The following is a 26852-nucleotide window of genomic DNA, read 5'->3' as shown; positions in this document are numbered from 1 at the left end:
GAACCATTATTGTTATCCTTAAAGGAAATAAATATTGATATATAGTTTTAATTGTAATTGTTCTATCTCTTTTTGTTTCTATTTTTTTATGTTACGTACATACATCATAAAAAGAGATTATTGTTGAATATAAATATTTTCATTAATTTAACAGATATCAATTGATGTTTGATGTTGAACCATGTAGCTTTAGTAAACCATTCATTTTATCATCAGACACATTTCGGTTTTCATTGGATAATCAGTAGTAAATTGACTATAACTTGCTCAATGAAACTCCAGTTGATGAGAGGTTTAAATAGTTAGAAACTAAATAAATAGGGATTTAATTTGATATATTATACGCTTAATTTGGATAATTGTAGCCCCACTATCAAATCATTCATTTTATCATTACACACATTTCAGTTTTGACTGAACAATCAGTAGTAAATTGACTATAACTTTCTCAATAAAAACCAATTGATTAGAGGTTTGAATCTTTAGAAACTAGACAGATAGAGCTTTGATTTGATATATTATATGCTTAATTTGGATAACTGTAGCCCCACTGCCGAGCCATTCATTTTACAATCACACACATTTCGGTTTCCACTAAACAATCAGTAGTAAATTGATCATAACTTGCTCAATAAAAATCCAATTAATAATAGGTTTGAATCTTTAGAAACTAGATAGATAAGGCTTTAATTTTATATATTATACGCTTAATTTGGATAACTGTAGCCCCATTTTCAAACCATTGCTTTTAACATCCCACACATTTTGGTTTCCCCTGTTTCCCGATTTCTAATAAACAGTTAGTAGTAAATTAGTCATAACTTGCTCAATAAAAATCCAATTGATAAGTGGTTTGAATCTTTGGAAACTAGAAAGATATGACTTTAATTTGATATATTATACGATAAATTTGGATAACTATAGATCTGCTGCCAAACCATTCATTTTATCATCACACACATAAAACAAATTCAATTTTAGTGATGACAAAGGAAAACAAATATTGATATGTAGTTTTAATTATATTTGTTCTATCTCTTTTTGTTGATTTTTGGATTGATTTTGTTGTTTGATTTGTAGGTTTTACAATTGTCGTCTTTCTTTAAGATGCTATCATCAAATGTTTTTTTTGGCTATAGGTGGTGGTCAATTCTATTTCTAGCAAATGAATTTATGTCACAAGACCTTTATCTTCATGGCTTCTTCAATGCTTCAGTTAAGTTGCCTTCAGATTATACTGTTGAAGTTGTTGTTGCTTTCTATGTGAGTTTTCTTCCCAACATTCTTAATTTTTTTAATTTCTAAAATAATAATAATGAAAATAATTCCTTTTCTGTTCTCAACAATCAAAATCAGTTTTTTCCTTTGGCTCTGCAAGTCTCTCGCTTAAAAGTTCACATTTTTCAACAAGGTTTCATTTTCTCTAATTGATTTATAGACTTATCAATAATACCCAGTGGGTTATCCTGCAATTTTTTTTGCTTTTCTTGACAAAGTTTTAAACTTTTGTTGCAGATGTCAAATTGTGATATATTTGAGAAGAACCATAATGATATAGACTTTGAGTTCAATTTGTGGATATTTTATTTATTGATTTTTTAATTATCAATTCAATATAAAATGAACTTCAATATAGAAAATATATATTTAAAACGCAAAAAAAAACCAATAATAATGTAAAAAATATATATAATAAACATACCTGCACAATACAACTTGAAAATGAATATAAGTTACAGAAATTGCGAAAGTCAATATAAATTTTAAGTTTAATTAGTTGATCTTGATAATATTCAAATGATATTAAATATCATACACGATTCACTACAAAATACTGACATCGAATATCAAAGACATGTTTGCAAAAATAATAACAATTGTAGAAGGTGATAATTCTGAAAATATAATTAGATCATATAATATTCAAGTGATCTTCTCAAGTTGGAAGAATGATTTAATGAAATCTACCTATAATTGATATTAATGATTTTACAAGTACAATTATTAATTTTATCTTAATACAACTTTGTATATATATACAATTTATATTTACTTCAAATTTTGTATAATGTAACAATTATTATATCTTAATTTAATTAGTTTATTTTATTAGAATAAATTTGTTTACAATCTATTTCAAAAAACATTGAATAAACATACCCGTGTAATGCGCGGGTCCTATGTCTAGTTTTTAATATAAACCATAATGATATTAAATAAACTAAACTAACCACAAATCCTTATTAAGTAAATTGATTTAATTATAAATTTATGACTAAATTAAACGCATTGCAAATTCAAGAAGGTGACTTAATAACAACCTTCAAGCACTAAATTGAATTGACTAAAATTTTAAAAAATAATTTGAGTTACGAATAAGAAAAACAAGATAATTGGTCCAAATTATTTCGATTGGTTGAATCTCTTGAGATCGTATAAAAAAATGTGGATCCAAGTCTCCTTCGAATCGGGTTTTAAATAGAAAAATATATAGAACAATATTTTTTTCACCTTTACCTTCATGCAGTTTAATTTGCAAATTACTTCCTTCAACTAGAATTGATGCACCAAGATTGCTCATGTTATGGGCTTGGGCTTTAGTTTTGGCCCACATTTTGTGAAATGGGCTCGTTAAAGGCCTCAACAATTCCAAACTCAATAAAAGGATAATGGTGCTAACTACACCTCATTATTCCCTGAGTACACCTACATTTAAAGAAGATATTGATTTTTACCTTTATGGTCCAAATTATGTGAACTTGGACATTAACTCTGTCTGTGTGTGTTTGGGTTGTGGGGGTTGGTGTTACCAATCTAATTTTTGATAATGTTAAGAGAGTTTTAGATGTATTTTTAAAACGCCAAATCGAATACCATAAATGTTTATACACCTACCCATGAGATTGTCATATAAAGGCATGTTACATGTACTTGTCTCATGATGAACATGCAATCGTCACCCCATCCTATGGTAATTCCAAGGAGTTGGCATAATAGTCAAAGAAGTTTATTTCATTCTTTGAGTTCCTAAATTTAAACCTTAGGATTACCTACCATAATGATATTATAACGGTCATAAGGTACTCAATAAGCTCCGAGGATTAGTTGAAGTATACGCAAACTGGTTTGAACACTCCGATTACCCAAAAATATATATATATTGTCACCCAATGATTTATCACATATGACAAACAACCGTACTCCCATGATTGTGCAATGGTATATACTATCCTAAAGTAAGGACCTAAAGTTTTATTTTCGCAAATTCTACCATCCAAAATCCATTTATATCAACATGGGAAAGAAATGTCTTTTTTTTAAGGTAATTGGGGTATCTAAACACACATTAGAGTGTCAAATCTTCAGGGTCACAGAATACCCTACAAGTCCAATAGACCGAAGTAATTACACAAATATGGTACATACATCTACTATGACTCAAACACAAGACCCCCTGAATAACTAACTCCAATGACTACAAGATTTGTTATCCGACCACAAGGAAAGAGGTAAGAAATGTCAATTTTCTTCCCAGAAAACTAGTTCTCAACATCTCAGCAGTGCTTAGAGAAGACAAATCTGTCCATAAATTGCCAGCAACTTAGCTACAAGTAAATACAACATGTATATTTGTATATGTATTATATAAATAATTGAAAACATATTGACTTTGACACTATAAAACGTAACAGAGTTTACATTGAGATGGTGCCAAAAGTCTTAAGCCTCCAGAGTTACATATATTTCTGCACTAATTTTGTGGTTATATTATACAATTTACATCACATAAATGCTCATTTTTATAAAGGTTTGTCCAGAAGCTGTTTCTTAAACTTCCTCTCTTTTTTATTCTCTCATTCAGACCACAATCACCATGACCATGCCTGATTAGCAAAGCATCTTTCTCCTCAGCATGTCATTTCTGAAGAAATGGGTTTACAACCTGAAAAATGAAAAATGCACGTTAGAACGGCAATACAATGTTGAATATATTGCAGACATTCATTTGTATATAACAAGATTACAGAACTTTACAAGCTCTGAATGCATGCGTTTGCTGATCCAACATCGAGTTTTTCATACTAACTGATTTGGCATTATGGCATGACTATGTGTAATCTACATTTAGTTACAGTTTTTACTCCGAGAATAAGATCATGTCGCATCAGCTTATATGTGTAGTATTAAATCTATGCAAACGCCAACACATAAACAAACGGCCAATGAGAGGGAAAATAACAAAATCAGCTTAGTAACGGCTGTTCTTCGTGGGGTGTGTGTCCACGTCCTGACAATCACACCATACATGCACGAGCAGGAATAATCGACTGAACAGAGCATTCAATAATCACTACAGGGACCCTGGCCAGCATTCATCAGTAACAGTAGAAGAACATTGTAAATATGTTCTTCTAGAATTGAGGCTACTAGTTGAATCAGAAGATTCCAAAAACCGAAAGAATAACTGAAAAAAATTAAAAAGAACAACAGCAACATAATGAATACCTTCAAAGATGAAATGCTGAGGACAGACGCATTGCTGAAACAATGTTTGACAACTTAACGTGAAACTGAATTTGCAGCACAAGGAGCTGGTGCATTGCTGCTATTCAAAGGGCTTTCTCCATGTGTCTCCGTGTTATTCTCGTTGTTTGGCTCCGTAACTACACAATCGGCCGAATGATCTGATATAGAAGCTTGGCTAGCTCTATTATTTTCTCTAGAAACAAAATGGTCTGTCGTACGAGATACACTCGCAATTCCAGCATTTTCTGTCCGAACTTCAGAACCAATACCAGACATGGAATTGTTGCGGGAGAAGAACCTCTCTTTCCACCCTCTTGTGCTTCTGGATATTGAATCTTTGTATCTTCAATTTAACAAGCATTATAAAAGGATTTAGCAATACATTCAACAAAAAAAAAAAAAATGTTTTCATTACAAAATAGCTGAAACTTATCATGAGTTTGGAGAAATAAGAGTTGTTTCATAAAATTACCTCATAGAGACCGCATTAAATCTAGATTTAAGTGACTCTGAAAATGACTGAAAATCAGATGGCCCTGCTCTATCTTGACTTTGAGGCGAGGAAAGACTAGAGGTGCTTCTGTAAGCAAAAGATAAAAAAATTATAGATAAATAAGTGTCTGAGCTGTATAGTGGAAGATCAACAACCTAACACATGGGACAACAGAGAAGAGAGAAGGAAGTCATATCTACCGATTATTAAAGGAAACACCACGTCTATGTGGTGGCACTAAAGTAGATCCTGAAGTAGAGGAAGAATGTTGACCAGTACGTATGGGAGGAAACTGCAGACCATGCTGCGATGAGTCGTCACCACGAGATGGAAGTGGCGTGGATGGACTAGCTGCAGCAATTACAGCTGGTTCAGTCTCTCCGCCGGCCTGAGTCAAAGCGGAAGAAACAGGACCAGAAGGCTGCGCATCAGGATGTGTGGAAAATACAAAGAAGTGTGGACGACCATGAGCAGATGACCGACTCCTATGGCCTTCCCGCCCACCAAGATGGTGGGCCCTTCCCATTGCAGCAGCAGCAGTCAAGTGCTGAAGTATGCGCTCCTCAAGTTCAGCATCATTTGCACCTACAGGTAACTGCAAGGCAGTGCAAGAGAATTACTTATTTTTTCTTGAAGGCCACATCTTGTAACACGTTTTATAAATAATTTATAATATAGAATGTTGAACGAATGCTGATAAGCAAACATACGTGTTGCAATTCAATATTGCCGAGGGTAGGATGGTGAAAGATAGTGGTATTTCTTTGTGGAGCAACCCTAAAGTTCCTTTCACGTTCTACTGCTTCAAGCAATTCCTGACTGCCACCATACGCATGTTAGAGAGCTTGATCGAAGTCACACGGATTAAACGTTTGAAATTAAATGCCAAAAACAGTATTTACCTGGTAGGATCCTTCAGGCTGATGGCCTGCCAACACATGGGACATTGAGAGCTTCTCTGGCACCTATAATTCAGAAATCAGTGTTAAATTTGTGAAGTATTTCGTTTCATTTGGAGTAATATGTCACACTAACAGTCAGTCCCCATAGCAATTAGGCCTTAACTTCTCCCGTAATTTAAGGAATGTTTGATGAAAAATGACTTCTAATTGAAAACTAAATAAAACAAATTATCCGATCAAAAAACTGTATGTGCTGATTATGTACAAATACTTTCTTGCACAGACTTTGAAATATTAAAATCAGATAAAGATCTGAAATCATTGTGCAATCAGCAAACTTGACAGTTAAACAAGAAACAACCCAAACTTTTGAGTTTCCAGAAGTAAATGAATTGATTCCTTGCTCTACTAGTGTGCAAGTATGAGAGAGAAACATGAACCATAAAATAATTAACAAATTAATGAAAAACAAGGAAATGAGAAAATGAAATAAAATCAAAGCTACGATTATAATTGTGCAGAATTACAAATAAGGAAGTCTATTAGCACTTAAAACATTGGAGATTATTGAAAAAGGATCTACATGAACATCAAACGCAAATCTAATGACATCAATTCGATTGGGCCATTTGGCCTCATATGAGAATTGGACCAAAGTTTGTAAAGCTATACTGAACCATCTATTCAAGAAAAAGATAAAATGATAAATGGTTTGAAATTTAGAAGGAAAGCTTGGATTTATTCAAAAACATTGCAAGAAAAGAAACATATATAAAATACTTCACACTAGCTGAACGAAACCAAAAATGGACGAAAAAAGTTGACAAACAATAATTTGTGAGAATGATTGAGCTGAATGACATTCAGATGATGAGGTTATATAAGAACCATGAATGTTAACAAGATAACAGTATAACAGTTTAAGATATAATTATACCATTCTAGAACGCATTGGAGGTGAAACTCATGCTTACAAGTAGTCACCTGCGAGACAATAGACATCATAAACATGAAGTTTAGACAAGCCTCTATACAATATAATCACGTCAAATGATCTAGAAAAGTGGTTGAGAGGTAGAATTAATATAAAGCAATTTTGCACATTCCAAATGATATGGCACTAATCAAGTATTGTCATATCATTTGCCATCTCATTTCATCATCAAAATGGCATTAATCAATTAATGTCATATCCCTTCCAATCTAGAAAATTGTAATGCCAACTTCAGATACATAGCATTATTCTTTTATATATCTTACCGTTGAAGGGTCACTTTCAGAAAAATCCTCGAGGCATATGCTGCAAGCATCATCACAGGCATCTTGTATCCCACCTTCTACAAAGGCCACAGCTGATGTCAAATGACTATCAGGCTTAGTGCCCTCTTCCATCTCTAGAACCTTCAAAAAAAAATGGGGAATACCTTAATTTAGCACTGCAAACTAAAATCTAATACTCCCTCAAGTCCTACAAAAATAATCCGTCAATATAGAAACTGCATATCAAAAAATACATTACTCTAACAAGAAGAGGCAGTCACATTCTCAATGTAATAATTATTTCAGCTCCTAAATTTGTACATAATCTTTGATACATCAATACTGAACCAACACTTCACAAATTTTTTAGCTCTATCAAGACATATTGATGAGAACCTGACCTGCAATTTATCAAATAACACTAAAATCTAGCTACAGTTCCAATCCAGATCACAACCAAAACAAGGAATCTCTTTATTAATAGCAGCAAAACAGTACATCCGAATAATATACCCAGACCCTGTTTACATAATATTCCACAAATGAGAATCCAACAAATTAAGCTAAGTATAAAAAGAGAAAACAAAATGATAATACTGAATTCGAGGGTCAGTCACCTCCCTTTCCAATTCTTAATCAACTTTTTCAATGCCTCTCCCTTTTCTCCTCTCCCCCCTTTATTCCCTCCTGGCACCTAAGTTTACTCCTAACAGAATTTCTCCTCTCTCCAATCCCCTCAGGCCACCTGTCCCTTCATAACAAATTCTTCTAACCTCCTATATGGCAATTATTCCCCTGCTTCTTACCCCACTTCTTCCTACGGTAAACCCTTCCCCTTGGTTGCTCATCACATATCCTCGGTTAAATTGCAGGGAACCATTTCTTTATGCAAAAAGCACCTCCTTATTAACTTCCATTAACTCTTTTTACATCAAAACTAACAACAATGTAACAATTTACCCGAAAATAAGAATAAATAAAGTGCATCCCAAACATATTCAATCAAATGGAAGCAATGAACATTACTTCGCGGAGAACGGGAGTTTCAGCCTTTCAGGTGTCCCCAAACACAAAACCATCTAGGTAGTTAAAAAAATAAAAAAAAAGAAGTTCTGAATTCTGTAATCAGAATCAAATCAAAATTTGCTAAATCAAAATTTGTTTAACAGGTCAAATACAAGCTAACTGCCTCCAATATTTCCCATATAGCAACATAACATGCTGATTTTCACCAATATATTCATAGAATAGATATGTATATAGAATTGGTGTAATATCTCTATGTGCCAAACAGTCCAAAACAAAGGGAGACCAAAAAGAAAAAAGAAAAAACTTTTAATTCCAATTGTAAAAAGTTTCACATAAATTTCCTTAAAAGAAACAAACTTTACATATTTAAAGGATACAAATAGAGCAAAAATAAAACAAACCCAGATAAGAAATGGATCTTAATAATCAAATACAAGACAAAAATCCATAAATAAAAAAAGTAAAAAGGTTAAATCTTTGAATAACCTCCAAAAAGAAGGTGGAAAAGCTCTAGAAATGGATGGATTAGAAGATCAGGAAATGCCCATGAAAGTGAAGAGGAGAGAGCTGTGGATCAAACCTAGAGATCCAAAAACAAGAAATCAAAATAAAAAAAATAATGACAAAAATAAGAAAGATTGAAGATTGACGATGATAATGATGACGATTAATTGATTATTACTGTAATGATAAAAAAGAGAAGAACAAAAAGGAGATGAACTACAACTTTACCTTTAATTATGAGTTGGTTGGCTTTGATCTGTTTTCAGTTTTGTTTGTTTGTTGGTTTGGTTTTATATTGTGTTGCGGATGTGCTGGAAAAACAAATCCACCAGTACAACACAACTCACCTTCACCTTCCTTCCCTAAACAAAAAAACAAAATCAGAGATATATATAGTCCATTGATTCATGAATTGGGATCTTATCTCTTCTCGTTTTGATAAGAATATTCTTTCATTGATTAAATGCCCCCAATTCTTTTTTTATTTAGTGGGCTGGCTTTTTTTATATTTATATTTTAATTATTTTAGTTTCAGATAATTTTTTATATGTTAGATTGTCCATTGATGAAATTATATAAAACGTGAAACTTATAACATGAAAACGACCATTTATGATGTAATAAAATTTTGGGTTATAATTAATAATTAAAGTGATAAAAAAAAAATATGTCCATTTCCCAAATTGTTTAATATTGAAAGTCATATTTACAATATTAAAAATTAAATTTTATAAGAATAAATATGAGTTGGATAAAGATATTGTATTGATAATAACAGTTTTCTTTTTTTTTTTTCTTTTTTTTTTTTTTTTGGTTAATTTAATATGTTATGGTGGTAATAACAAAATTCAAATTTCTTATTCCTATTTTTGTCATTTGTGATATTGAAAATCTATGAAATGTTGGATATTAGTACAGGACAAATTTTTATAACATTACAAAAATATATATATATAGAATTATATTTTGTTTCTTTTTATTATAAATGTGAAAGGTTTGATGAAATATAATGAAAGCATTGAAATTTCAAAGGTAGGTTTAATGGTAGGGTTTGGAGAAAATAATTGACACTACTTATCATAAATATTTATTTAAAAAGAAAAAATTGATAGGTTGGTCAACAAATGTGGGTGCCTTCTAATGGGCCACTTTTTCTTCTTCAATTATTCTATAATTTTATTTTATTTATATATCTAATTTGTTTACATGAATACTATAACATTTGAAAATTTGACAAAAATCTCATATTTTTAGTAAATTTTGTTAAACTTTATTGAATATTTTATTAAAAAAATTATATATTGGACTCTTCTTTAGGTTAAGCTTTTAGGTTAATTATCCGTAAAAATTTATAAAATTTTCGTATATTTATAATTGAATTACCCATGAGAGAAGAGTCAAGATGTTTGACAATTAGGAGGACCCCATAAGAAGCAATCAAAGACTTAATATGAAGTGGGGGGATTAAGTAGAGAGATTAATGAGCTGTCATTTTTAATTATGTTGATTAATTATAGTCAAAAGTCTTTAAAAAATATAATTACCTAATTTCCACCAAATCTTGCTCTTAGTTGGTTAGTTTTGTTGTAGATCACCAATCAATTCTTTTCAATTTTTTTTATTATCTTCTGAAAACATAATATTAATTAATTAATTAATTAATTAATTGTTAGAATAGGTCAAAACCCTTTTATTTAAGACACTTTGATCTTCGTGACTCATACTTTTCAAATTTTTTTTTAATATCAGTTAAAGGATCTATTATGAGATCTTATAACATTTATTTTTAAAATTATTCTTAATTATCATTAATTAATGGTTAACAAAATTTATTAACATGTTTATTTCAAATTTAAATTGATATAATATATATATTGAATAGTTTATTTTCCATATCCCACTTCATACAACAAATATTCACTAATCACTACCATGCCGACGGTTTTTCTTATTTACATAATATTCTTAAAAACTAATTAAATTATCGTATAAAGAGATATTTTTGTAACCGTGTGGCATAAGCAGGGGCGGATTCAGCTCCTTTGAGGGTAGGCCCAGGCATATCCTCATATTTGAAAAAAAAATTATTAATATACAGACCATAAAAAATTGTTAATTAACATATATACCCAGACCCACCTTCAGATTTTAAAAAAGTAAGAGCTATTATACATATTGCATATCTAGGTTTACAAAAAAACTTGTTATATATATATATATATATATTCCAAACTCACATCATATTAAAAGTTTAAAACTCTCTCTAATGTTTTTCTATACAGCTTTACTTATTTTTTATGATTTTATCCACAAATTTTTTACTCTCTCTTTCTCTTTCTCATGTTATTCTCTTTTAAAATTTTTGAAGACTGAAATTGTTAAATTTTCACTATTTAAGGTGTCATAATTAGCTCTGTTTTCTGTTTTATAGATTTTAGGTATGTGTATTGTTCATTTCAATTTAGTTTATTTAAGGATTGAATCATTTTTTTTTTCTTTTTGAGGTTTTTTATTCTAATTTGAGAGAAAAAAATATTAATCTTGTGAGTTTATTTTGTATTTTCTGTCTAAGAATGAACCTACTTTCTCAAATTAAAACCTTAACTATATTTTAAAGGACGTTATTCTTCACCCTTCACCCACCACTTCCTATATTTTAAACGTCACCGTTCAGTTGTTCAAAATTATTAAAGAAATTTGAGTTACTATCTATGTTTATACTAAAAAAATTTCCCCTCTTTTATTAATTCATATTAAAAGTTAACGTAACGTTGACTTGATTTAAGTTTTGATTGACTTTAACTTAATTAAGCTAGGTTTGATCAACACTATGAAAAATTATATTAAAATATTTGAAAGCCAAAAATAAAAATATTAAAAAAAGGTTTTGTTCAAGGTTTACTCAACACTTTTACTCAAAATTTTGCTTCTCATAGATTTATTCAAGTAAGAAAATATTGTGTTAATGTATATTCTTTTTTCTCAGGTTCTTAATATTGTATTATTTTTTTTTTAATTAAGGTTTGATGATTTTTTAAAGTTTTCACTAATTATTTAGCAAATAATGGCCGAGCCGTGGAGGCCCCCCCTCGACAAAAATCCTGGCTCCGCCATTGAGCATAAGCATACATAAATACATATACTTAATGTATCAAAAAATTAGACCCAGAAGCTTAAAAATTATATATTATTTATAGATTCTTAAAACTTGTGTTATTTGAAACCAGATTTTTATCATAAAAATCTTCAATAACATGCACCCTAAAAGTACATATTAAATTATTGATTATGAAAAGGCTAAATTTGAAATAAAATAAAAATATATTTGAATTTAATTGATTTTGGGACTTAAATAAATAACACTACTCATTTCTTTAAACCTCGGTGAAGGCTAGAGTAACAAGCCCGTTATAAGATCCTTCTCCTTCATCATTTTTACTGCTTGGCCCTGCAGTTGAACCTGGGCCTCCAATTACAAATGGACTTGCAGCTCATGCTGGCCCAGTAGATTTGTCTTGGGTTCGAGCCAAGTCAAAGACTAAAGCCCAAGGTTACGAGTTTATGACAAGATAAAAGTCAGCCCAAGGCTAGCATGTCATAATTTTTTAAGCCTAATTTTGGATCCTTCAAATAAATAAATAAAAAATATATGTATATATATTTTTCTTATTTTTAGAAAAATATTTCGAATTAACTTATTAGAAAGTTTTTGTGCAAGAGATATATGTCCATTATCCAAATTATGAAGATTTATATTTCATATGTAATTAATCTCAAGAGATAGAAATGAAACTGATTTGCAATTAAAATAATTGATATATGTCATATAAAAGTATAAATTGTCGAAAATTCATGTCGTTGGGTTGCTACGCTAGTCTCTCCCAAGGATTAATCAGATGCACATAAACTGGCCTAAACAATTTGGTTAAAAAAAAAAAAAAAAAAGTTGTTGAATTTTTTTAACCTGGTGATGGTTTAATTTGAAATTTGAAATTTTTTGTTTATGTAAAAAGACAAGGCAAGCAAAATATTTGTTACTTTTAGATAACCTTGATTTTTTTAACTAAATTTAGTTTTTAAATTAAAATTAAAAAAAAACAAAAATAATTTTCTTTAAGAAAATCGAATAAAAATTTAAAATTTGAAGTTATAAGAGATCTTATAAAATTGAAGAAAAAAAGTAATAAAAAATGATTAATATTGTATTGTAAAAATATTAGTATAAAATATAACAATAAGAAGGTGCTTTCAATATAATATAGTGTTGAATCTCCCAGGAGTATTTTAATAGTGGATCCGAACAGAGCTTTTTCTGTAGAAGCTGAAAAAAGGCTTTGAAACATAGCCGAAAGAGCCCAAAGTTAGATAGGTCAACTTTCTATTTATTACACGTGTCCAAACAATAAGAGGCCACTTTCACACTAATACTTGGTAATACAAAAAAAAAACAAAACAAACAAAAAAAGCAGTAAATTGCTTTTCTTATTTTTTCAAGGAATATTGAAAATTGGAATAATTAGTTACGTACTTGGAAAAATTGAACTGCCAACCAAGCTACTTAATTATATATGATATCTACACTTTTATTCTTATTAATAGTTTGTGGATAAATGTCATTTTCAAATTTTTCTGGTAGTAAATTTCATTAGGGCAAACTTCGTCCGGTCTTTTTTTGTTTTTCAATATAGACATATAGGCATGCACAATTTGTCTTTGTCGTGGAAGACATTTATATTATAAAATATTACCTTTGTTTAATATTAAAAGACAAAATTTTGATTATTTTTCTAAAAATTAATTTTATATATTTCCCTAAAATTGATAAGTCTCAACATCTTAAAAATTAATGATAGCTCCTTGAGATTATTAGAAACTCTGTATAAAAGTATTAAAACCCCATGATATGAAATTATTTAATATTTTCTGAAAGGTTTCGGAGAAATTAACCCTCTTTTGTTTATTCTGATGAGATGTTTGAATCTTTAAAAACTAAATAGATAAGGCTTTAATTAGATATATTATATTATTAATTTTGATAACTGTAGCCCTACTGTCGAACTATTCATTTTATCATCACACATATTTCGGTTTCCACTGAACAATCAATAGTAAATTGACTATAACTTACTCAATAAAAATCTAATTGATGAGATATTTGAATCTTTAAAAACTAGACAGATATATATTATATGCTTAATTTTGATAACTATATCCCCAGTGCCAATCCATTTATTTTATCATCACATATTTTGGTTTCCACTTAACAGTCCGTAGTAAATTGATCATAACTTGCTTAATAAAACTTCAATTGATTAGATGTTTGAATATTTAGAAACTATACAGATAGGGCTTTAATTTGATATATTATATGATTAATTTTGATAAATATAGCCTCACTTCCTAACTATTCCTTTTATCATCACACACATTTTGGCTTCCCCTATTTCTCGATTTCCACTGAACAATCAATAATAAATTGGTCATATCTTACTCAATAAAAATCCAATTGATGGGCAGTTTAAATATTTGAAAACTAGAAAGATAAAGCTTTAGGCTCCGTTTGGTTCACATTTTTACATTTTTGGGAAAAAAAATTTGAAAAAAGTTAAAAAAAAAGTTGAATTAGGCGGGTATTATAATGTAGGATTTACAAATTAATAAAATACCCCTATGTTTATTTTTTTACAAAACACCCCTATAATAAAACATTAAAAGTTAATAAAAATACCCCCAACCCACCCATCAAATACGCACAGCCGGCCACCATCGCCGGAGGGTGGTCGGAGTCGCAGTATCGATGCATGACCGACTGGATCTTGCTGGTCGTGCGCCGATATGGCCAACAAAGGCCAAATCTACGACTAGATCTGGCCATTGACAGCCAGATCTGGCCGCATTTGCTCGTCAACGACGGCAAAAGATACGACCGTCGTTGATGGTCAACGACGATCATATGTTGGCCGTCGTTGACGTCTGGTTAAGGCCAAAGATCTAGCCGTCAATGGCCAGATCTTTGGCCTTAGATCTGGCATTTTTCGGAGATCCACCGTGGATCTAGCCGGAAAAGGCTAGATCGGCACACTACCGGCAAGATCCAGTCGGTAGTATGCCATCCTACCAGATTCTGGCCAACTTCCGGCAGTGGTGGCCGAAATCTGGTATAATGTGGGTTTAGGGGTGTTTTTGCAATTTTGAAAAAAATATATTTAGGGGTATTTAATTAAATTAACAAATTTAGGGGGTTTAAAAAAAGTTGAATAATATTAGATAATATTATGAGTTTTTGGGTATTTTACTGTTTAAATTTTTTGGGAATACTAATAATAGTATTCCCAAAAACCAACCAAACGGAGCCTTAATTTTATATATTATACAATGAATTTGGATAATAATAAACCTGCGGTCGAACCATTCATTTTATCATCACACACATAAAACCAATTCAATTTTAGTGATGACAAAGGAAAACAAATATTGATTTGTAATTTTAATTGTATTTGCTCTATCTCTTTTTGTTGATATTTTTTTATGTTACATACATATATCGAAAACAAGTTGTTGCTGAATATAACAAATTTTATTTGTATCACAAATATCATCTGATGTTTGTTGCCGAACCATGTAGCTTTAATAAACCATTTGTAATATACCGAACTATTATTATTATCCTTAAAGGAAAACAAATATTGATATATAGTTTTAATTGTAATTGTTCTATCTCTTTTTATTGATATCTTTTTATGTTACATACATATATCATGAAAAGAGATTGTTACTGAATATAACTAATTTCATTTATTTAACAAATATCAACTAATATTTGATGTTGAATCATATAGCTTTAGTAAACCATTCATTTTATCATCACACACATTTAAGTTTCCCCTGAACTATCAGTAGTAAATTGACCATAACTTGCACAATAAAACTCAAATTGATGAGAGATTTGAATCCTTAGAAACTAGAGAGACAACGCTTTAATTTGATATATTATACACTTAATGTGGATAACAAATAACTGTAGCCCCACTGTCAAACCATTCATTTTATCATCACATACATTTTGGTTTCCACTGAACAGACAGTAGTAAATTGACCATAACTTTCTTAATAAAAATCCAATTGATGGGAGGTTTAAATATTTAGAAACTAGACAGATAGAGCTTTAATTTGATATATTATACGCTTAATTTGAATAACTGTAGTCCCACTGTAAAACCATTTCTTTTATCATCATATATATTTTGGTTTTCAATGAACAGTTAGTAGTAAATTGACTATAACTTGTTCAATAAAAATCCAATTGATAAGAGGTTTGAATATTTAGAAACTAGACAGACATAGCTTTAATTTGATATATTATACACTTAATTTGGATAAATGTAGCCCTACTTTAAAACCATTCCTTTTATTATCACATACATTTTGGTTTCCCCTATTTCTCAATTCCTACTAAATAGTCAGAAGTAAATTAGTCATAACTTGCTCAATAAAAATCCAATTGATGAGTGGTTTGAATCTTTGGAAACTAGAAAGATATGAATTTTATTTGATATATTATACGATGAATTTGGATAATTATAGAACTGCTGTCGAACCATTCATTTTATCATCACACACATAAAATAAATTAAATTTTAGTTATGACAAAGGAAAATAAATATTGACATGTAGTTTTAATTGTATTTGTCCTCTCTCTTTTTGTTGATTTTTGGATTGATTTTGTTGTTTGATTAATGGGTTTTACAATTATCGTCTTTCTTTAGGATGCTATTATCAAATGTTTTTTTTGCTATAGGTGGTGATCAATTCTAATTGCAGCAAATGGATTTGTGTCACAAGACCTTTATCTTTATGGCTTCTTCAATACTTCAATTAAGTTGTCTTCAAATTATACTATTTGAGTTGTTGTTGCTTTTTATGTGAGTTTTCTTCTCAAAATTCTTAATTTTTTTTTTATTTCTAAGATAATAATAATAAAAATAATCTATTTTCTCTTCTCAACAATCAAAATCAATTTTTTCCTTTCGTTCTACAAGTCTCTTGCTTAAAAGTTCACATTTTTCGACAAGGTTTCTCTTTCTCTGATTGATTTATAGACTTATCAATAATATCCGGTAAGTTATCCAACAAATTTTTTTGCTTTTCTTGACAAAGTTTTAAACTTTAGTTGCATATGTCAAATGGTGACATAGTTGAGAAGAACCATGATGATATAGACTTTGAGATCAATTTGTGGATATTTTATTTATTTATTTTTTAATTATCAATTCAATATAAAATGAACTTCAATATAGAAAATATATATTTAAAACACAAAAAAACCAATAATAATGTAAAAAAAATATAATAAATATATCCGCACAACGCAACTTGAAAATGAATATAAGTTACAGAAATTGTGGAAGGTCAGTATAAATTTTAAGTTTAAATAGTTGATCTTGATAATATTAAGGTAATATTAAATATCATACACGATTTACTACAAAATACTGACATCAAATATCAAAGACATGTTTGTAAAAATAATATCAATTGTACAAGATAATGATCTTAAAAATATAATTAAACCATATAATATTTAGGTGATCTTCTCAAGTTAGATGAATAATTTAATGACATCTACCTATAATTGATATTAATAATTATACAAATACAATTATTAATTTTATCTTAACATAACTTTATATATATACAACTTATATTTACTTTAAAATTTGTATAATTTAATAATTATTATGTCTTAATCTAATTAATTTATTTTATTATAATAAATTTATTTATAACCTATTTCAAAAAATTAAATAAATATACCCGTACAACAGCGCGAGTGCTATGTCTAGTTTTAATAGATGGATCAATTTTCTATTTGATTACACGCGTCCAAACAATAAGAGGCCACGTTCACACTAATACTTGGTAGTTGGTAATACCAAAAAAAAAAAAGCAGTAAATTGCTTTTCTTATTTTTCCAAGGAATATTGAAAATTAGAATAATTAGTTATGTACTTGGAAAAATTGAACTGCCAACCAAGCTACTTAATTATATAGCTTTAATAGATGATTGTGATATCTTATACTTTTATTCTTATTAATAGTTGGTGGATAATTGTCATTTTCAAATTTTTTCGGATGAGAACATGTTCGTTCGGTCTTTTTTTGTTTTTTAATATAGATATATAGGCATGCACAATTTGTCTTTGTCGTGGAAAATATTTATATTATAAAATATTACCTTTGTTAGTTGGTGTTGATTAATATTAAAAGATAAAATTTTGATTATTTTTCTAAAAATTAAATTTATATATTTCCCTAAAATTGACAAGTCTCAACTATCTCAACATCTTAAAAATTAATGATAACTCCTTGAGATTATTAGAAACTCTCGTATAAAAGTATCAAAACCCCATGATATGAAATTATTTAATATTTTCTGAAATTATTTAATATTTTCTGAAAAGGTGCCGGAGAAATTAACCCCCTTTTGTTTATTGCTAAAAGATAAAAAATTTTGCCTTTTTTTACTGTCAACGAAAATACAAACATTTGCACTAAATACTTTTGTTGTGCTATGAGTTTATACAAATCTTATATTTTATTTATAAATTCTAATATTCATTTTATGAACCACTTGATTTATAGTCAGATGATAAGACTTTAGTCATCTGAATAAATTACCCAAAGATTTTGAATTCAAATCCTACAAAGTGATTACTTATAATAGTTGTAACTTGTAACTTGACTTATTGAATTTATAGAGTGTTCAATAAGCTTCAGTGATTAATTAAAACTACATAACTGTACAAATTATCTAGTTGAAAGGTATTGAAAGGTATTCAATAGATCCCGATGATTAATTAAAATATGTGCAAGTTGGCTCGGACATCCCAATTATAAAAGAAAATAAAATTCATTTAATGGTGTCAATAACATGGGTAGGGCATCTTAGGAAAATTCTAAGTTGATATATAGTTAGATTCCATAACCCACTCGACAAATTGATAAGTGAACCAATTAACATTTTACTTAACACTAAACCTTTTTTGGTCATTTAAGCATATGCTTATTTTTGTCAAACACCAACTTTTTCTTAACAATATTTTATTTTCAGATTTTTTTTTTAAATTAAAAAAAATTGTTTATTTAATTAGTAAGATTTTTTAGTGGATTGTCACATTTTTAATTATGTTATTAAAGTGCAAGAGAGTAAGGACATTTGGACTAGAACACTTTTTTTTTTTAAATCAAATTCAAACACTTTCGGCTTTGGATTCTTCTAAATTAATTAATCAAATAATCATAAGATTACTTTTTGATTAGTTATATAATGCGAATGGATCAACTATATATTAACTTTTTGACCCATCTTTAATCTTATATAATCTAATTTAATAAACTTTTGTAGTTTCTAGTAACGAGAAATTTGACTTAAATTTTGTATAATAATAATTTTTCACATAAGGAGATTTGAATACATTTAGTCAGCTTATCTAGTAGCTGAAAGAGTTTTATTTAAAGTTATAAGTACTTTTTCGGAATTTAATGATTGACCCAAGAGTTAATTAGTAATGAGGGGCAGGTGCCGTTGGGCTTGAGAAAGGACAAATGAGATTTATTGAAGGTGGGGCAAAATTCTCAAATGGGTTTTTGTAGTTTTATATTGTGGAAGAAGAAGAAAGGCTTGAAGTGGATGGATGGCAGATGGCAGAGACATTGTTTAGGACAGGTTAAAAGAGAGGTCGGGGTCCCCACCCCCACGAGCTAAGTTATAAGGACAGTTTACACGCCCCAGCTCGTTTCCACTTCACAAAATTTCAGGTCTCTTCTCGTTTCCCCACTGGGGCTACTGACCTCTAGACTGTGACTTGTGAATGGCTGAACAGTACTCTCCCTCAAAAGAAAGTCTATTGTGCATCCGATGCACGTCCATCTATTAATATGAGTGTTTGCCACTTCATTTTATTAGTTGCATTGCATACATGTGTATCTGATGTGAGATCATGATACGGTATATGTGTATTTGATACCCGTCCAAAGAACCAGATAAACCACAATATTCTTGTGGTAAGTGATCATAAGGCTTGAACCCAAAAACTCAAAGAAAAAAACAAACTTTCTTGACCGTCAGACTAATCCTTTAAGATTAAGTGTGTTCTCTTATTGGTTGGAAACCTGGGTATTCAATGCACGATAAAAACATAATGTTCTTTTAACTTATTAGAGACGAGTTCAAAGCGTAATGATAATATGATGTTGTTCTCTATATGTATATATTATCAGTGGTAGATTTTTTTGGATATGAAGTAATGTTATTTCTTATAGTTGAAGTACAGAAAGAGTGATGATTCCATTGATAAAAATCAAAAGCAAAATTGTGTTAATGGCCACTGTGAAGGATTAAAATCCTGAAGGGAAAGGAACCCTTTTTGACTGAGAACAGACTCCTTCAGTTTTCTCTTCAATAAAGAATGCAAAGTGAAGTTAATTTTGTTCACAAGTACTGAACTCTCTCAATGATACTTCCAAAGCTTTTATTTTAACTCTGATCAGACTATACATTACCCTACTTTTATAAATGCAGTTTGGTTTAATAGAGACCTGTGTGCAACATGTTTCCTGCAACATCATCATCATCAAGTTGTTTACACTTAAACTTTGGCAACAGCTTGTTATGCATTATTGCTTTTTGGCTACAAAATCTAACCCCTCTTTAGTTTTGTGATAATACTTTGCTACGAGTAAAACTAAATTATCATTTTCACCTATTTCAATTATAAATATGTCCCAATGGAAAAATAGCAAAAAGAGGTTCATAAGCTTCCTAATGCGAGTCTCCCACACACTAATAGAGATGGTCATTAGGGTTTTAACCTGATCAACAGTTTCAAACTCTAGGAGCTTAGCTCAAACCGTCGCAAATTGATCCGGACACCCGATGATAAGAAGAAAACGATTGATAACATGCATATGTGAGCGGGTGAGCGAGAAATCGAGGCGTATTAAGTATGTCTAACATGGGTCCAATACAAGTTCCAGTACAAATCAGTTCTAATAGCTAAACCTGAACACAATGGTCCCAATGTTGTTCATTAGGGTATCATACATCGCTGGAATGCCCAAACCAAATTGACCATCAAAATTCCCAATTTTGACATTGAAAAAAGCCAAAAAAAAAAAAAAAAAAAAAGGTGGTTAATCTATGCTTAAACAAACCCAATTGCCCAAATTTTAGATTAATTAATTCTAACTCTAATTTGACCAAACACCACTCAACACAAACAGCTAGCAAAACCAACAATGCCACCATCAAATTTGACCATTTCAAAATGACAAAGAGATTGATGCACAAGAAATTGAAGAATCTGGTTAAAATATTTACCAGAAAAAGGTGTTTTGTTTTACAGTTATTTCATTTTTCTGCAAGTGCTTCTCGCTGAGAAGTACTTCTCCAGAATCCCGTACTGTAAAATCTTTCCCACATCTCCTTCTCCAATTTCATCACTTCTTTCTCAGCCTCCTCCGATTTTATTACTTCCGAAAAATTCTGAACCGGGTGAACTTGAAGTTCAATATCCTCACTGCCGCATTTACATTTGTTTTTTTTACGAGGCGGCAGAAGTCCTTTTTTAATAAGCCGTTTTTTCTGCTTCTCTTTAAGCGCTTTTTTACACAGCCCGGCGGGGACTTTGTAAATAGCCAACACGAGCAAATTCACCAACCCACATGGGCAACAACAACACACCGCCGCGCACTTCCCCGCCGTCCCGCCCGCCACCTCCGCAAAACTACTGCTTCTTGTAGTGGCCGCGGCCGCCTCCGTCTTCGACTTATGTAGCAGCAGTTGTCTCCGGTTAACGGACGGCGAGCGGAGCAATACTTGACGGGACATGGACGAAAAATTACAATAAAAATATTAGAAATTCGATTACTTGACGACGATCTTGAATGGAATAATGATTTCTCGAGTTTCGTGGCATCAGAAAACAAGAAACTGAAAGTGTTTGAACGGTTAAGAGTCTTCTGTGTCTCGGGAAATGGACGATGAAAGTGATCGAAGATTGAGTCTTGGGGACGGGGGTGGTTTGAAAGGATTTGGGAACCTTGACGGGGGGATTTTTGTAAGGGTTTGGAAGTTGGAGAGGTGGTTTTCTTAGGGGTGGTTTTAGGTTTTAGAGTATTTAATAAATGGAAGGGAAGGCTAGAGCTTGAAGCCAAGGACGGATACGTGAGAAAAAGTCTGATAAAAGTTTTTATTGATTTATTTCTCGTTTAGTTGGAGACTTAATTAAATATAAAATATTACACAAATCTCTCTTTTTTTTTTTTTTGGTTATTATTACCTTCAAATAGGAGGAATTTGCATTTTCGATGATATTTTGTTATATATATCATTGGATTTGAGTTATAAAATATTATTGTAGTTTAGTTATAAGAAAATTTAGATCAATTTGCTCAAAGTCAATTATACAGTTCATGTTCATTCAAGTACAAGATAAATTTAGTAAAAAAAAATTTCACATTCAAAACTACATATATCTCTTTTATCGTTAACCGACACTTAATAGTCTTTTAAATTCAAGTACCCATCGTCCTTAATAATCTCAAATGATTAATTGAGATACATGCAAACTGATTTAGATATCCTTGATCATAAAAAACAAAAAAAAAAAGATGCTACTATACTTTTACATTGAGTAAACTTATATATGTAAATACTCTCAAGTATGAACATCATAATTATAAGAAAAAAAAATATATATTCATTCAAAATCAATTAAATAGTTCAAGTTGATATTTACAAGACAAAATTACATTTTTTTTTTTATCTTATGTAAGGTAAATTTAAGGGGTCTGAGATTATAAATAATCATTTTTTAATTATTGAATGAGGGGGTTAAATTTGACTTACAAATAAAACTTACAGTAATGTGAATTATGAAATGGAAAGTGAAATTTGTAATATGAACATGGAATAATTATAAAATTTAATTGTTATTTTCATCCTTTAAATTAAATCAAAATTCATGACCGGCCACTATTGACTACTGTAACAAAAATCTAAAAAAGTTTAAGCACCAAATCACATGCCTACACGTTTTTAATTTTAATTTTTTTTCCATAATTTTAAGTAAATTAAAATAATTTAAAATTTAAAATCATTTAGCCTGCAGATTAACGAATCAAATCTCAATTAATTAATTTATTTTTACATGAAAATAAAAAAATATATCTTATAAACGAGAATTTAATTTATCTATAGTCAAATTAGTACACCTACTATCATTTTCCAAATGAAAATTACGTTTAATATTTTCAAAAGATTGAGAATATCTTTGGCAACATATTTTTAATATCAAAGTAATTTTAATTTTAAAAAACAAAAAACATGTTTTCAAAACAGTTCCCCACACACGTCTTCCCAGAAGTTGGCTCCAGTTATGTAGTTTTGATGAAGACGTGCCTTCACAATTGCTAGATTTCATATAATATTTTTCTTATACAACTAATCAATAAATTATATATATTTTTGAATGATATGCGGTGTTCGGGTCAACTTACGTATATCTCAACTATCTTCTGGGATTTTAGAATTATTGGTCGAGGAATAACTCCAGTAACTATCTCTATTAGTAACCGAAGAGAGACATGAACTAAAGATCTCTTGAATAAAATATCCAAAAACCCTTATTAAATTACTGGGTCACCTATAATAGTTATAAACTACGTATACTTATCACTTAGAAGATAATTATAATTTTTTAATTAATTGATCAAAATTAAATAAGATTGCTAATTACATAGTAGACTTAAACTTATTAAAATTCAATAAGTGAATTTCCATTAAAAAAATACTATGTAAATTGAAAATTTTGTTACTAAATGACTAGGTAATGAAATACTATATGAAAATCAAAATTCCCATTAATTTTTCAATAAATTGATTTCATTTTTTTTATGTGTTTGGTAAATAATTAAATCTTTTAAAAAAATTATAATGGGTGCGTTTGGTTTATTATTTTGGATAGGATTTTGGGAATAATATTGGGTAGATGGATAGGGGAGTATTACAAGGTAAAATTTAAAAATTTATGAAAAAGCCCATAGGTTTGCTAATTTAATTAAACACCCAAATGTATAAAATGACAAAAACACCTCCACCACCTGCAGTGCTAGATTCCGGCCACCACCGCCGGAATCTGGCCGGAAAATCGCGTTACGACATAGACCGGTCGGATCTATGTCGTAACGCGTCGTTATGGTCTTTTCCGGCCAGATCCGAAAAAGGCCAGATCCACGGCCTGTTGTGGCTACGACGGCCGAAAAAGACCAAAACGACGGCCATTTCTTTGGCCGTCGTTACGGCCAGATCTGGTCGGAAAAGGTCAGATCGGTGAACTTTCAGTCATTTCTGGTCGGCAAGTAGACCGTTGTACAGATTCTGGCTAGTATGGGTCACGGGGGTGTTTTTGCTAATTTTTAAACTTTTTTTAAGGGGATATTAAATAAAATTAATAACCTTATAGGGTCTAAAAGTAATTAAAAAAATAGAGAAATATTTCTGAAATAATATGCTAAACATTATTTGAAGAATATGATTGAGAATGTTGGCAGAAATAATAAGCCAAACATGCCATTTTTTTCTATTATTTACATTATAGTAGTTGAAATTAATATTCACTAGGGATAAATTCGAGACGCGTACTCAACGAGCGTTAGATACACGGGAGAATCGAACCAAATTGCTCTTCAGAATCCAGATAGAAACATGAATGGGAATTTGGGGCCTATCAGACGTGTAATTTTCAACCTCATTTGATTAAAATGTCGATTTACGCGCTCTCGTAGCACGTCAAATTAACTTGAACTGATCCGCAAGTACGAATCTCGTGTGACGCACAGTATTGCGCTAAGCTAGAGATGCCAATAATCTTATACTTTCAACACGTGTCAAGACCTGTGCGCTTTTGAGTGTTTTGAGCCCAAAGAGAAGAAGATATTGATATATGATTGTGATGGACCGATGGTGATGAGATGACATTAATTAGAGGGCTGATAAACAGTGGTTCTGATTAAAATGCGGCGGGCGTAAATAGTAGAGAAATTACTCCATAATCAGCTTCTTTTGTTTTTTTTTTTTTTTTTTAATGAAGTGAAAAGAGCTCCAAAATGTTTGAATAGGGGGTAAAATGTAAAGATGTTATGTCCCATCTGATTTTGGATATTTGGTAGAATTGGTCCCACCTTTTTTAAGATCCACCATCAGGTGAATTTTGACCAGCATCACTTACCGTCATCATCACCATCACCTCAGTACAATCTTCTTGAAGTTTCTGAAATAACATCAGTTTCTCTGCCGTTAGTGTCTTAGTGACTCTTTGTTGACATAATTACAGTCATTAATTAAACTTATTTTGTTAATTTCACAAAATTCTCTAATAAATAAATGTCTCAATTTATTATTTAAGGGCCACTTGCCTCCGAAAAAAAAAAAATGATTAAATTATTACAAAATCAAACAATTGCGTCACGTCTTGTTATATTAAGTAAGCTCATTAATTATTTGATTGACTACCATTATTGCACTATGAGATAACGTAAGCAAATTGAGTTTATCTTCTAATTAAAAATATCTTTACTTTGGAAACATTTTAAGAAAAAATATAGAATTTAAATTAAAATAAAATAATAAAAATGATAAAAAAAGCAATACAAAATTTATTCAATTTATTTTATTTGTTTTAAGCATTTGAAACGATATGTTGCAGGAAAACAATTTATCTATACCGAAACGCAGCGGCTAATTAGTTATAGAGAAAATCAAAGAAATTTGACTTTAGGGTTGTCTCTTTTGATCGAAAGTAATTAACTAAACCGTATTGCTAAATTAATTAAAATATAGAATATGAAACACATTATACAAAGGCACCCATTTCAAAAGTAATTCAAATAATTATTAATCCATCGTCTTTTTACATGTTATTGATTCAAAATTTATTAAGTACAATATTTAGGATTTAGACACGTTTTAGAGATTTTTTATACGGGTCTTAGTGTATAGTATTTTTTTAACTTTTTCATGTAACCTTTTCATATCTTATCTAAATTGTTTAAATAATTAAATTTAAGATAATAGTCTCATATATCTTAAATAACGTATTTGATTTCTAAAAAAGATTACAAATCCCTAACTTTTTCGAAAATTCTTCGTCGGTGATTGTGAATGATTGACTATTTACATGTATTATTTCGATTTGGATTTATAAGCATTAAATTGTTTAAATAATTACCTTAAAGAATTAATAATCTCATATAAGAAAGAACAATATGGTTTGAAAACGTTGTTAAACTTTAGTGCAAATATGACGCTTTATAAATTTGTATCTACTATATTTATTTTTGTCACCATCTAGAGCTAGAAGAACACATTGGGGCCCTCAATTTTGGACAATTTTGAATGGACTTTTGTGCACCAATTAAAATCTTTTTTCACTTGCCAAATTTATTTTCTTTCATCGAACCCTTGTTTTGACATGGTCATATTCGGTCATAGTATAAAGTATAAACTCTGAACTAAAACAATCATTAAATATAAGAGTAACTACAATATTAAAACTAAAGATTTTCGAAATTGACAAATATACCTAGTGTTTCGATAGACGTGTGTGAAAATTAGCCAACTGAGAATCTTCCATTAAAATATATTGGGTGACTTCTAGTCTAGGTGTAACCCACTTAACCTAAATCTCATCGAATATAATGTTATTATTTCGAAATATGAAAATACGATAAAATTCTAAAATATGAAGATTGGGGCTTTTTTTTGTTTTAAAAATAATTTGATAAAATGAAATCATGGATATTATAAAGAGTCACATTTATTTATTTTTTATGATCAGATTGTCCGGATCAACTTGTATACACCTCGATTAATCCTTGAGAGCCATTAAACACTCTACACCTAATATTCTAAGATAAGTTACAAATGTGGTATGTGGTTCTAAGGTAAAAACTTAGAAAACCAATTAAGAGAGTAAACATTTATTTTCATAACTACCTTAGTGCTTTTTTATGGACATGTGAAAGCCTCAAATATATGTGAATCACAAATCAATGAACCTTAAAAGTTAGATCACATT

At 30.0% G+C, this 26852-nt stretch overlaps 2 protein-coding genes across 4 annotated transcripts; both read right to left on the bottom strand.

The window, feature by feature from the left end:
- Positions 1–3606: 3606 nt before the first annotated feature.
- LOC116106038 (E3 ubiquitin-protein ligase RHF2A-like) lies at positions 3607–9102 on the bottom strand. 3 transcript variants are annotated; one of them, XM_031392396.1, is made up of 11 exons: positions 8944–9102; positions 8698–8791; positions 8209–8261; positions 7183–7323; positions 6860–6906; positions 5923–5985; positions 5731–5839; positions 5221–5615; positions 5000–5107; positions 4507–4870; positions 3607–3943 (listed from the first exon to the last, which is right to left on the bottom strand). In XM_031392396.1, the coding sequence occupies exons 4-10, from the start codon at positions 7312–7314 to the stop codon at positions 4561–4563; spliced, it is 1164 nt and encodes a 387-aa protein (XP_031248256.1). In that variant the 5' UTR covers positions 7315–7323; positions 8209–8261; positions 8698–8791; positions 8944–9102; the 3' UTR covers positions 3607–3943; positions 4507–4560. The 3 variants fall into 3 exon arrangements, with proteins under 3 accessions (XP_031248256.1, XP_031248255.1, XP_031248257.1); XM_031392395.1 differs by lacking the exon at positions 8209–8261; XM_031392397.1 differs by lacking the exons at positions 8209–8261; positions 8698–8791 and having other exon boundaries at positions 8944–9097.
- Positions 9103–20998: 11896 nt separating this feature from the next.
- Positions 20999–21945, bottom strand: LOC116106043. Its single transcript, XM_031392407.1, has one exon. It carries the CDS (start codon positions 21602–21604, stop codon positions 21125–21127), a length of 480 nt encoding a protein of 159 aa, XP_031248267.1. The 5' UTR covers positions 21605–21945; the 3' UTR covers positions 20999–21124.
- Positions 21946–26852: the final 4907 nt, after the last annotated feature.

The sequence above is a fragment of the Pistacia vera genome, unplaced genomic scaffold (assembly GCF_008641045.1).
Source record: "Pistacia vera cultivar Batoury unplaced genomic scaffold, PisVer_v2 Contig508, whole genome shotgun sequence".
NCBI lineage: Eukaryota > Viridiplantae > Streptophyta > Magnoliopsida > Sapindales > Anacardiaceae > Pistacia > Pistacia vera.
This window is presented reverse-complemented; position numbering and strand designations above follow the sequence as displayed.